The sequence below is a fragment of the Neoarius graeffei genome, chromosome 22 (genome assembly GCF_027579695.1).
Source record: "Neoarius graeffei isolate fNeoGra1 chromosome 22, fNeoGra1.pri, whole genome shotgun sequence".
NCBI lineage: Eukaryota > Metazoa > Chordata > Actinopteri > Siluriformes > Ariidae > Neoarius > Neoarius graeffei.
Window position 1 is genome coordinate 22,557,236 of NC_083590.1, and position 14,577 is coordinate 22,571,812.

At 42.3% G+C, this 14,577-nt stretch overlaps 1 protein-coding gene across 1 annotated transcript in view; it reads left to right on the forward strand.

The window, feature by feature from the left end:
• The window catches only part of npr1a (natriuretic peptide receptor 1a), a 235,917-nt gene that overhangs the window by 77,948 nt on the left and 143,392 nt on the right, over window positions 1–14,577 (forward strand). The window contains exon 3 of the mRNA XM_060904626.1: window positions 8,928–9,115. Coding sequence (XP_060760609.1) covers window positions 8,928–9,115 — 188 coding nt within the window. The remainder of the gene's footprint in view (window positions 1–8,927; window positions 9,116–14,577) is intronic.

A 14,577-nucleotide genomic window follows, 5' to 3' on the forward strand; every position in this document is an offset into this window, starting at 1 on the left:
ACAGTATCCAGAAACCAGGACAAAAAGAGCAAGCTGACGAATAATTAAACAAATGTGAGTGAAATCGGAAAATGATCACCCTGCAAAGACGAGGTCTTCTGAGCGCAACTTGGAATTGAAAACTTCCCTCCATTGTGAAAGAAAAAAAAATCTATTCACTAGCTATGATTCTGTCTGAGTAATGTGAAGGTTGCGAGTTAAATATTTATTTTAGTCCTTTTTATCCCCCGCTGGCTGAAAGGCTCGAAGGAGGATTATGTCGTGGCGATGTCCGTCCGTCCGTCCGTCCCGGGAAGGGTGCTCACCTTCTGAAATCAACTCCTCTCACAATTTTTGGAGGAATTTCACGAAACTTGGCAGGATTCTTTGTTATATGTCGGTAGTACGCATATTGTAATTTCATTCAATTCGGTCGCATTTTACCAGAGTTACAGCCTTTGATTAACAAAATTATACTTTGACAATTTCATGAGAGTGTGTTTTCCTTCTGACATCAACTCCTCTCACAACTTTTGGACGAATTTCTCAAAGCTTGGCAAAAGGCCTTGTTATATGACGGTAATACGCATATTTCATTTGTGAAAATTTTCCCAGAGTTTTGACCCCTGATTAAATAACTTGTACTTTGACAGTTTCATGAGGGTGTACGCTCTTCTGAAATCAACTCCTCTCACAATTTATGGAGGAATTTCACCAAACTTGGCAAAAGGCTCTGTTATATGACAGTGATACGCAGATTTAAATTTTGTTTAATTTGGGCAGAATTTCCCAGAGTTATGCCCTTGATTATGAACAAACTTGTGCTTTGGCAATTTCATCAAGGTGTGCTTGCTTTCTGAAATCAGCTTCCCTCACAATTTTTATCCCCAGCTGGCCGAAACTTAGTTACTTTTAAAATCAACATCGACAGCTACACACAGCGGAGCGACCTGTCAGCCTGCTGATAATCCCTTACAAAATCCTTTGCCCTGGTGCTTTTTTGGTGTTTGACTAAGTTTTGGCTGAGCTCAAGTCCCAGCTCTAATAGTAACGGTTCATCACTGCATTTTATTAACCTCTGTTTATATTAATCCGGTTACATAGTGGCAATGAAAAGCACACAGATGCTTGTTTAAGTGGAAGTAAGGAACATTTTTTGTTTTCATTTTGTTTGTTGTTAAAGGTCCCATGGCATGAAATTTTCACTTTCTGAGGTTTTTTAACGTTAAAATGAGTTCCTCTGACCTTCTTAAGTCACCCCAGTGGCTAGAAATTTCATAATGTGTAAACCAAACTATGCCCAACATTTGAGAATGGCGCGTCAAAACGGCGCGTTGATAAGCTCTTCCCTTTACTACATCAGCAAGGGAGATGATCCCCACGCCCCCCCTCTGGATTCCCACCCACTGTATGGATTGCCCCGCCCAGTTGTAGTGAGGAGACCATAGAGGACACAACAACATGGCATCACCTAAGCGAGCGAAACATGGAAATTGCGCTGTACATGGATGTGACAACACAGAAAGGAGTCTGTTTTTACTGCCGACGGGAGAGCCCCTGAAGACGCAGTGGCTTAATTTTATTTACTTCAATAATACGCCGTCGAGTCTACCTAAGATGGTGTATGTTTGTCGGAAGCATTTTCCTGAGGAATGTTTCCACAACTTGGGACAGTACAGGGCAGGTTTTGCACATCAACTGTCACTGAAGCCTGGGTCCGTACCAAGCATCCCTGCCGCATCAGCCACAAACACCGAACAAGTAAGTGTATAACTGTTAAGTCGTTTTGCCGTGTTTTAAAATCGGTGCGTTAGCCTAGCAATGGCTACATTAGCTGTGCAGCTAACTGCTTCCTGCAGTTAGCCAGGTAATCGGCGCTACAAAACTAAAGAGCATGCAGCATGCTCTGTTAAACTGAGTTTAGTCTGGAAATTGACTGTAACTTATGAGCTTATGTTTGACTATTGCTCCGCAATGCATGTCTTCTGTTGGATAAGCGATATGTTGCTGTAGTTGCTGCTTCTATCCTCTTTGGTTATGGAGTGCGTGTTCAAGCCTAGGGTATTATACGTTCGTAAACTACCACTCCGAACACTCTCACTCTCTGTTCTCTGTGTCACGTTGAGTTTCCGAAAGGAGTCCGAGGGAGAACGGGGTTTTGTCTTAGCAGCGTGGCTACAGGTGCTGATAGCAGCGAGTACAGTATGTGTGTGCACAGCTTGGTCAAGCCCCTCCCCCTCCCCCATGGCCCGCCCCCACCCTCTACCCTTCCCCGCCTCCTGCTTCTCATTAGCAAAACGACGCACTGGGAAAAGCGCTGAAATGGGGCTTTCTCCCAGGAGGCTATATTTACATGCCGAGGGTTCATTTCGAGAAAGGCTGCGGATATAACATCCGGAAGCCTCCACAAGCCCATTTAAAGCATCAACAAACCACCATGCCATGGAACCTTTAACGATCAATTGTGGCTGATTGTCCAAAATAACGTCCTGGGCCTTTTTTTTTTTTTTGCAAGTATGAGTATGAGGAAAGCACCAGTATCAGTACTGGTGTATCCCAAGTCTATAATGAATGGTATAAATTTGCCAGATAAAACAGTTGGCCATGTTTGCTCTTATTTTGCTCTATCTCAGTCCCCAGTTATTTGTGTTTAACCACGTTCCTGTTTCACTGGGGTATAAATATGAGGTTGTACACATAAAACCTCCTTATTCCTGCGTTACCATGGTGGCAGAAAAAAAAACCCCAAACATTTTCAACATGGCTGCTGATATTCCATTCATACACAAATGAAAAATGAAAAGAAGTAGCTCAAAGATACAAGAAATACATGTATTGTTACAGTTATTGTTACTTTAGCTTTTAGAGACATTTTTATTGCTTACTTATGCAGTTACTACGCAGAAAATAATGTTCCGTATTTAAGGTGTCAAAGTAAAGCCCATATACGGGCAGCGCAGAAAATCAGCTGCTGCATGGATGACATCTGCTTTTATATGCTTACTCTTAAATAAACGACTTTTGGGTTGTTGTTTTTTTTTTGCGGAAGCAGGTGCAGCCTATGCTGTGCATTTTCCAGATGGAGCTCCTCGCTGATCAATTATTTACGAAATAACTGCGCCGTAATGGGTACTTTCAGAGCCTCTCTTGAACAGAGGAGATAAAAGCAGGTTACAGGATGTGTGATGGGAAAGAGAGAGAGAGAGAGAGAGAGAGAAGCAGGGGGGACAATGAGGGAAATGGAAATGAAAAGAAAAAGCTTGAATTAGAGGTCATTTTTTATCTCTACTATTGTACATATATCATTATGGAATGAAATAAAATGTCATTATCTTCAGCTTATAGCTAGAGACAGTGGTGGCTGGTCATGATGTTGAATGCAAGTGCTGAAACATTGTAATGGCTATATATAGTATATAAAATATACACTCACCGGCCACTTTATTCGGAACACCCATCCATCCACCTGCTGTTCTGTTTGATGCGGTTCTCTAATCAGCCGATCCCTTAACAGCAGCACAGTGCATCAAATCATACAGATGCAAATCAAGAGCTTCAGCTAATGTTCACAACGTTCAAACATCAGACGGGAAAAATTGTGCTCTCAAAGTGTGACTTTCTTTCACTGTTGCATTGAGCCAGATGGACTGCTGGTTTGAGTATTTCAGAACCTGCTGATCTCCTGGGGTTTTCACACACAACAGTCTCGAGAGTTTACACAGACAGAATGGTGCAAAAAATAAAAAACACACTGAGTGCGTGAGCGACAGTTCCGTGGGTGGAAACAAACGCCTTGTTGATAAGAGAGCTCAGAGGAAAATCATCAGATTGGTTTGAGCTTTTTTTTGCCAGGAAGGATATAGTAACTCATAGCAACTCTTTACAACCGTACTGAGCAGAAAAGCATCTCAGCATCCAACAGCAGAAGAACCAGTGGTGTGCACAGACATTTTGGGGGGCAAGTGCTCTGGGGGGAAAAAAGGGCACTTTTTTTTTGCGCATGTGGAACACCTTATTATAAAAGTCTGAGATTTAACCCTCTTCTTGTGTTCGGGTCGCCACTGGCCCGTTTTAGTTTTTAAAGGTGTAAAACAACCACTTAATGTTAATTTATTACATCAAGGCTTTTTGACTTTGCCAGGAATCTCTAGTTGAACAAAATAGAAAAAGAAATTTTGGTTTTCCTAAATCTGAAAATGGTCTAGCAAAAAATATAATACTTATGTGCAGTTGTTTCTGTATGCGACGGGCTACTTCACGACAAAATAATTACAGCTTGGGCTTAGAGGGCAAACAATACATTTTCACTCTATTCATGTGTTACCTGGCTGGTGGGGCAGGGGAAGAGCTGACTGACTGCCCGATGTGTTGTCTGCGCTACGACAAGGCCGTGGCTTCCAGGACGCTATGCTGCTGCAACCTCACATTGAATGCACTGCACGCTTGTTCACGTGACAGAGCAAGAAAGACCGAGGTCCGGTGTGTGTGCGGAGGGGGCACACATCGGGACATTATTTTCACACACGCTTTTAATGCCGCGGCTTTTCTAAAAGATCATGTCGACATTGGCCTCAGTAAACTGTAAAAAAAAAAATCAAAAGGGCACTTTTTTGGACAGAGGGCAGAGGGGCAGGTGCTTGAGCACCACCTCGTGTCTATCTGTGCACGCCACTGAGAAGAACACACTGGGTTCCAGTCCTGCAGCCAAGAACAGGAGTCTTAGAATCAAGAACAAGTTCCTGTTAAAGTGGACGCTGAGTGTATGTTTCATATATATCTTATGAAAGTGTCAGGTAGGAAAGATCCTTGAACAAAAGTTGACTCAGACAGTCCAACATGCACACAGTCAAGACCTTCCATCATTGGTTTGCTGGTAAATAGTAAGTGCAAAGAACAGGATGGAAAGATCAAAGGCATGAACGCCATCTTTTCATCTTCCTCACCATATTGAAGCTTTTTAAATATGTAGACAGTTATAATCACCATATTTCTCCTTCCTGCTAGGCTCAGCGTAACAGTCTGGGGGAAGCTTCTGACATGGTGAAAGCTTGATATTTTCTCCAATATATAATTCTAGAAACTACAGGCTTTCCTGAACTGAAAGATTTTTCCAAGTATCTCAACCCCAAGGACAAAAGTTATATAAGAAATAAAACATGATGAAGGCGGCACGGTGGTGTAGTGGTTAGCGCTGTCGCCTCACAGCAAGAAGGTCCGGGTTCGAGCCCCGTGGCCGGCGAGGGCCTTTCTGTGCGGAGTTTGCATGTTCTCCCCGTGTCCGCGTGGGTTTCCTCCGGGTGCTCCGGTTTCCCCCACAGTCCAAAGACATGCAGGTTAGGTTAACTGGTGACTCTAAATTGACCGTAGGTGTGAATGTGAGTGTGAATGGTTGTCTGTGTCTATGTGTCAGCCCTGTGATGACCTGGCGACTTGTCCAGGGTGTACCCCGCCTTTCACCCGTAGTCAGCTGGGATAGGCTCCAGCTTGCCTGCGACCCTGTAGAACAGGATAAAGCGGCTAGAGATAATGAGATGAGATGAGATAAAACATGATGATGTGATAGGAAAATGATCAATGCAGCCCGATGCAAAGCAGAAATACTTTTACCACCCTGAAGTTGATTATTTTCCCAATAACAGGACACAGTAATTTACCAACCATGACATTTTTTCATTGTATAATGAACAATACATTATAGTTTTTATCCAATTATACCGTAGTTACGTTAAATGTTATGCAGAATGAATTAGTTCCCATTACCAGTTGTTAGAGAAGCTATAAGCAGTTGTTCCATCACTTGTCTCTTGTTTTCTCTCATTTTTGTTCATGAGACTCAAACTCACCTTGTCATTTTACTAAGAAACCATAAACTGCAATTTCTGAAGACTTTAGGGGTGTTCACACGGCAACTTTTACTGCGGTGTAGCACCGGGGCTGCCCCAGTAGAGCGTTCACACGGTACAAAGTTATACCGGTGTAGCCCCTGAAAGCTGCTTAAACCGGTGCAAATCTAACCCTGCTCGGGAGGTGGTTTAAGAAATTTACTCCGGAGTAAATGCTAGTTTGCGGGGCAGCACCGATATAAAATGGGACGTCTGAACGCTACAGGGGTAGACTCGCTACGCGTGAGGAGAGTTGATTACATGCGGGCATTGCATAATTTGCATCCTGGTATTTTACACTTCCAAAATGGCGAATATCAACAACAACAGAACTGCGTGTCTTCCAGTGTTGCCAGATTGGGCGGTTTTAAGTGCATTTTGGCGGATTTGAACATATTTAGGGCTGGAAAACGTCAGCAGTATCTGGCAACACTGGTGTCTTCATCCACATTGTTTTCCCAGCGCTTGGTGATGCCATGACAACCGGGAAAAGGAAGTACATTTTCACGCATGCGCATATTTCATTTCCGCATTATTACTATCGTATAGCGCGGTCGCAAAAACTGCCGTGTGAACGCAAGTGGGGCTGCACCGGTGCTAACACGCTTCTCTCTAGTAAGCAGGTTTGTGACGTGTGAACGCTGCACAAAATTTACACCGGTGTAAGATATATCGCAACAAAATACATCGGTGCAGCATCGATGCAAATATGTGCCGTGTGAACACCCCTTTTCCTGTAGTGGAAAACTAACTGTCCATTCCAAAGCTCTGACTCTGAAGATACCTTTCATAAATGTTAAATAAACACATATTTGTAGAAAGCTTTGTATCAACGATTATACATTTTTCTTTGTTAAACCAGATTTGTTTTTCTTATTTTGTCTGTTTGCTGAATTTAGTCACAGTCACTAACTGATGTGTTTTCACTACAACAGATAACACCTCAGCAAATCAATCTAGTATTTCCTAATATAAGATGACACCCATCAGCCATAACATTACAACCACTGACAGGTGAAGAAGTGAATAACATTGATTATCTCATTACAGTGCCATGTGTCAATCAAGGTGTGGGATATATTGTATTAGGCAGCAAGAGAACAATCGCTTCTTGAAGTTGATGTGTTGGAAGCAGGAAAAATGGGCAAGTGTAAGGGTAGTATCTCACTGGGCTGCGACAGCTTGCGACAAATTGAGAACGTCATTCGCAAGAGAGTTTCAAAAGTGTCTTGAAACGTTCACGGGGCTTCTCAATTTCCTCGCACGAGTCGCAAAGTGTCGCTCCTTTGTCGCTGAAATTTTGAACATGTTCAAAAAATTCGTGCGACAAAATTTCTCTCAAAATAGCCGCAAATGAGTCGCTGGTGTCGCAAAGCCGTCATAAACCCTTCTCAAGTCAGTTTCCGTGAGACAGGAAGTGCGAGTGTATCTCACTGGGCTGCGACAGCCTGCGACTAGTTGGAGACACAACAACTGCGGTAAAATATGCGAATATCAATTCAGTGTGATTCCAAGTGAAAATTGTTGCTAATTTGCATATGTTATCGCAATTGTTGTGTCTCCAACTAGTCGCAGGCTGTCGCAGCCCACTGAGATACTGGCTTAAGGATCTGAGCGACAAAAGAACTACTGTAGCACAAACTGCTGAAAAAGTTAATGCTGGCGAAAACAGAAAGGTGTCAGCATGAACTTTTTCAGCAGTTTGTGCTACAGGAGCTCTTCTGTGGGATTGGACCATATGGGCTACCCTTTGTGCCCCATGACCCTGTCACCAGTTCATGAGTTGTCCTTCCTTGGACCACTTTTGGTCGATACTAACCACTGCATACCAGGAACACCCTATAAGATGTACCATTTTAGAGATGCTCAGACCCAGTCATCTCGCCATCACAATTTGGCCCTTGTCAGAGTCCCTCAGGTTCCTATGCTTGCCCATTTTTCCTGCTTCCAACACATCAACTTCAAGAACTGACTGTTCTCTTCTCTTGCTGCCTAATACAGTGTATCCCACCCCTTGACAGGTGCCACTGTAACGAGATAATCAATGTTATTCTATCCACATTCACTGGATATGAGCAATCGTGCACTCTGATTGGCTACTCTACTACTAGGATATCAGCTCATATACCGTGAGTAAAGAAAAAAAATGGCAGAGCGTGTTGCTGAACCAACCGAGGACGAAATAAAAACTCTACTTGAAAACAAAACCCCAAAAATACAAAAAAAAGCAACAAAATATGGAATGAAAGTATTTGATGGTAAGAACAAATCTTTATTTTTCAAGAATTATTATTATTATAGCATTTTTCACAAATTGCTCCTGTCATTTCGCCGGTTTGTTTACATTCTAAGCGGAAATGATTTTTTCGGACGTTTTGTATAAAGTTTTTATTTATCGAATTTGCAAAAAATTTAAATAAAAATGCTCTGTTTCTCAAAATCCAGTGAATGTGGATAGAATAAAACAGTTATTCCACTCAATCTCATCGTACATGGCTTATAGCTGACTCGGTGCTACGCTACGCACCTCATCGGCTATCCGCTCATGTACGACTCGATTTCGTGGAATAACTGATAGTCACATCACCTGTCAGTGGTCATAATGTTATGGCTGATCGGTGTATAATAGACCAAATCTATGACTATTAAACATACATTTGTACTAACATCGTGCATGGTAAATTGTTTAATTGGCAGATCATTTTTCTAAATTTATGCATTGATTTCTAGAAAGAAGCTAAATTATCTGATATTATGAAGCAAATTAGGAAAATTTAAAGCATGAAATGTGCAAAATCATCTGAAAACAGGTTGAATAAAAATACTACTACTACAACTAAGAAGAAGAAGAAGAGGAGTAAGAGGAGGAAGTGACATGAGATAAATTTGCCTTTATTATAGATATATTTTTACTGTATATTTACTTCCTAAGATGTTCCCAGGCCGTTATACATGTATCTGATATACAAGTTTGTGTTTCATTTACAAAATCACAATTTGTTTTTCATGCTCTGTAAACCAAATCAAAGTGCCCAGTGTTAAGACAAATGTTTTCTTTGCTTCCAGTGGTGTACGTTTGCTGTAAGCTCCATACGTTCAGGAAGCTGATGGTGCAGTTCAGGAAGCAGCGACTTCCCCAGGAGGAATACGTCTTTTTCTTCATTGATCTGTTCGGAGAGAGTGTGCAGAGACTGCCGGCTAAGCCGTGGGCTCACGGAGACGCAGACGATCACATTGCCAAGGAAGCTTTTAAAGTGAGTCAGCTTTGAATGTCTGATTTTTTGAGCCGTTTCACTGCTTCCTGCTTTGGTACGGAACGCTGACGTCTGGTCCACCAAAGATTAGAGGTCTTAGTCCTTATGCAAGTGAACTGTGTTATTTCTGGAAACAGTGATGATATAAGAAACTAATCAGATCACTACATCACTGATTACTTTCCTACAACAGCACACACTGTCATGATTTATTTCTTTACATCATTCACACTATAGTAGTCATGAACTACAGAAGTACTGTATGTTTCAATTAGATAGATAGATAGATAGATAGATAGATAGATAGATAGATAGATAGATAGATAGATAGATAGATAGATAGATAGATAGATAGATACCTTATTCATCCCGAAGGAAATTAAGGCATCCAGTAGCTTATATCTCACTCACACACAAAAGAGAAATTCAATAAATAAATATTTTATTTATTAATAATAAATAATTATTTAAAATAAATAACTAAATAATACCAATTATTATTATTAGTAGTAGTAGTAGTAGTAATTAAATAAATAAATAATTATTAATATTATTATAAATTATAAATTTTATTATTTTTATAACATATATAATTTATTATTAATGATATTGATAGAAATAATTATAATTAGTATTATTATTTCACTATTTTTATTAATAATAATAATAATAATAATAATAGCAGAGCATTAGATAGAAATTTGTGGCAATATAATATAAGAATGTAAATATTCGCCCTTTATTATTTATTAATTATAATTCCTAATGAGGCGGCACGGTGGTGTAGTGGTTAGCACTGTCGCCTCACAGCAAGAAGGTCCGGGTTCAAGCCCCGTGGCCGGCGAGGGCCTTTCTGTGTGGAGTTTACATGTTCTCCCCGTGTCCGCGTGGGTTTCCTCCGGGTGCTCCGGTTTCCCCCACAGTCCAAAGACATGCAGGTTAGGTTAACTGGTGACTCTAAATTGAGCGTAGGTGTGAATGTGAGTGTGAATGGTTGTCTGTGTCTATGTGTCAGCCCTGTGATGACCTGGCGACTTGTCCAGGGTGTACCCCGCCTTTCACCCGTAGTCAGCTGGGATAGGCTCCAGCTTGCCTGTGACCCTGTAGAACAGGATAAAGCGGCTACAGATAATGAGATGAGATAATGAATGAATGAATGAATGAATTCCTAATGATTAAAATAAATGCCAGCCTTTGTTTATCAATTAACAAGCTCCAAGCTGATTCAAATGATAACTGGTTTCTCCCCGAGGGAACTGTATTCCACATTGAGCAGTGGATACACAGCTCAGACATGACTTGAACACTGCTGGGAGTCTTAGTCTTGTGATCTAAAATGTTAATAAAGTCATGCTGAGCATGGCGATTTGCATTTGGTGACCTTTTCCAGTTGGGCATCTGGCAAACAGTTATCCAGTCACACTAAATATTGAGACAGAATTAAACCCAAGCACAGAGGAGTTGAGAGTCAAGCACTTTGGTCAGAAGATTCAACCTTGGGGTCGTTCATGAATTAGAACTCATATCATTCCAGTTGGGGTGTAACGCAGTACCACTATCAGTATTTGTTTCTTCTACTTCTTTTGGCTGTTCCCATTAGGGGTTGCCACAGCGGATAACGTCCCTCTATCTCCTCCTGTCCTCTGTATCTTTTTCTGCAGCACCAACCGTTCTAGACATGTTCTTGCCATCAGATACTTTTATACCATATTTTGTTGCTTTTTCCTGTATTTTTGTGGTTTTGTTTTTGAGTAGAGCTTTTCTTTCGTCCTTGGTTGGTTCAGCAACACGCTCCACTGTTTTGTTTTTCTCTACTCACGGTATATGAGCTGATATCCTAGTAGTAGAGTAGCCAATCAGAGCATGCGATTGCTCACATCCAGTGAATGTGGATAGAATAATAAATAATATACAGTAAATAGCCCAATTCCATCCACAGCTGTAGTAATCCATACAGTGTCACACCAAGAAGCGCTCAACTAAATAAAGAGAAACAACATCCATTATCATTACTTTAAGACATGAAGAAGTGTCTTTTAATTAATAAAAAATAAAGAAAACCATTGAATTAGGAGGTGTGTCCAAACGTTGACTGGAACTGTATATTTTTTTTAATGAATTTTGCTTGTATTTCCCAAAATATGGACCAACGAGTCGCCTAACCAGCTACTTGACCCTGACCAGGCAGTTAGTCAGGACCACTGCACATTAATAAACATGGCGTTTATTTGTCTCGTGAGCTTCAAACTCATGCCCTTCATACCAGTGTTGTAGTTACTAAACCTCGAGTCCGAATCCAGTCTCGAGTCCCCAGTGGTCAAGTCCAAGTCATTAAAATAAACTTCGAGTCGAGTCTGAGAACAACACTCCAGCCGCACCATTTGACGGTGGCTGTTTCAGCGCCATTAACATTAGTTTGTTCCTGAACATGACGTATGAACAGGTGAATGTGCTTCTCTTTATCAGGGACTGCAAAGTATTCTGTCAGAGATGGTTGGGAGACGGATGTAAGTGCAGAAGGTGTGTTTATTAATACAAGTGAAGACGGTAAACAATCCAGAACGGCAGGCAAAATCGTAAAACGGTGAACAGGCAATAGGTCGAGCGAGGCACAAACAGGCTATCGTAGACTCGGCAGAATCAAAGACGAGAAACAGGAAATCAGGGATCAGGAAAACAAACAAGGAAATAAGACTCGGTAATGTGTCAGCAGCGCGACTCAATACTTCGCAAAGTAAGTGTGTTTTCACAGTTTTTATATCGGTGCGCTGATTGTGCCTTAATCCTGTGTAGGTGTGAGTCGTTTACGGTGCGCGCACGTGCAAGAGTCCACTTGGCGCGCCCGAGAGTCTGTCTGATGCACGCGCCAAGGCATGCAGGTGTGACACTCTTGCACGAATTTAGTACAAAAATTAATGTAGATATAAATATCTCATCTCATTATCTCTAGCCGCTTTATCCTGTTCTACAGGGTCGCAGGCAACCTGGAGCCTATCCCAGCTGACTACGGGCGAAAGGCGGGGTACACCCTGGACAAGTCGCCAGGTCATCACAGGGCTGACACATAGACACAGACAACCATTCACACTCACATTCACACCTACGGTCAATTTAGAGTCACCAGTTAACCTAACCTGCATGTCTTTGGACTGTGGGGGAAACCAGAGCACCCGGAGGAAACCCACGCGGACACGGGGAGAACATGCAAACTCCGCACAGAAAGGCCCTCGCCGGCCACGGGGCTTGAACCCGGACCTTCTTGCTGTGAGGCAACAGCGCTAACCACTACACCACCGTGCCGCCCTGATATAAATATCTTGTGCCAAATTATTATGGCATGTTACAAAAAATAAGGAAAAAATCCGAGTCCTCATCTCCAATTTACGAGTCCGAATGCAGTTAATGCACGAGTCCGAGTTATCAGCGCTCAAGTCCCAGTCTCTGACTCGTGCCTTAATTTTAAGGACTCGTGACTCGACTTGGATTTGAGCGCTGATGACTCGGACTCGGAGTCCTGGACTTGAGTACTACAAGCCTGCTTCATACAGTGTGCCCACATCACATGAAAGTGTGATGAAAGCTCTTGCTCATGCACCCTTTCTGTTGCATTCTACCAGATCCCTATCCCGATAAAATCCAGTCTCAAATTCTGCACAAGTCGTTCGTAGAGCGTTTTCTATTCATGTCTGTATTTGTTTCTGTTTCAATCACATTAACTCATTCCTTCTGAAGAATATATTCATATCCAGTAACATCTCTTTTCCTGAACTTTTACACAACAGTAGCCAGTACGATATTACTGTATTTATGTCAACGTGCGGCGGCACGGTGGTGTAGTGGTTAGCGCTGTCGCCTCACAGCAAGAAGGTCCTGGGTTCGAGCCCTGGGGCCGGCGAGGGCCTTTCTGTGTGGAGTTTGCATGTTGTGTCCACGTGGGTTTCCTCCGGGTGCTCCGGTTTCCCCCACAGTCCAAAGACATGCAGGTTAGGTTAACTGGTGACTCTAAATTGAGCGTAGGTGTGAATGTGAGTGTGAATGGTTGTCTGTGTCTATGTGTCAGCCCTGTGATGACCTGGCAACTTGTCCAGGGTGTACCCCGCCTTTCGCCCGTAGTCAGCTGGGATAGGCTCCAGCTTGCCTGCGACCCTGTAGAAGGATAAAGCGGCTAGAGATAATGAGATGAGATGTCAACATGCGATTTTCAATGTGCGTCTGCATATTAGTGAATATCAGCGATTAGCCAGGATTCGTCTCCGTTTTCAGTCTCGTGTCATGTTAAACATTTTTCACCTTAAAAAGGGCTTTTGGCTGTTGTGTTTTTTAACACAGATCTTCTTTTCTAAGGCCGTGCTTCAGCTCCTGAGATTTTACTTTATATTCTGCTTGTGTAAATGAAGCTGTTAGTGGTATAAAGCCGCCGAGGTCTTTACAGGCACATCTGTGTGATGAGAGCCAGGAGGATTGTAACAGTGTGAGGTTCTGTCATTCGAGCTGGTAGACATGATCTGAAGATAGCGACTGATCCTCTGATCTAGCAACTCGCTTCCTGTGTTTTTAGGGTTTAATTCAGGCTCTGTAAGGCAGAGAACGATGCTGATGTTAGAAAGGGAATGGAAGGCATGTACCGTACATGTGTATGAACGTCAGTGGAAGGAAAAAACAAAGTACATATAGTGTTTTTTTTATTTATTTCTTTACCCTAGACATGTTTTGTTTGCCTGTTTTTGTTGTTTTTTTTGTACAGTGACAGGGTTAGCGTCTCTGTTCAGCACAGAGACATATTTGTCTGAAGTGATTGGGCTCAGCGCTGATGAATGACAAATGCAGCACTTTCACGAACAGCCTCTTTGATTAATACTGAAAGTGCTGACTGCAGACACAAAAACTGCATCTGACACCCAGACAACAGAGAGACGCTCAGAAATAAAAAGAGCAAGTTTCCATATTTTAATTCTGTCTAGACAGGGTTACATCATCCTAAGATAATTTTTGAAATCCCTGTGTTGTATGGTCAATTATTCTATCCACATTCACTGGATATGAGCAATCGCACGCTCTGATTGGCTACTCTACGACTACGATATCAGCTCATATACCACGAGTAGAGAAAAAAAATAGCGGCGCGTGTTGCTGAAGCAACCGAGGACGAAATAAAAACTCGACTTGAAAACAAAACCCCCAAAAAATACAAAAATAAGCAACAAAATATGGAATAAAAGTATTTGATGGTAAGCACCGGGGCGGCACGGTGGTGTAGTGGTTAGCGCTGTCGCCTCACAGCAAGAAGGTCCTGGGTTCGAGCCCCGGGGCCGGCGAGGGCCTTTCTGTGTGGAGTTTGCATGTTCTCCCCGTGTCCGCGTGGGTTTCCTCCGGGTGCTCCGGTTTCCCCCACAGTCCAAAGACATGCAGGTTAGGTTAACTGGTGACTCTAAATTGACCGTAGGTGTGAATGTGAGTGTGAA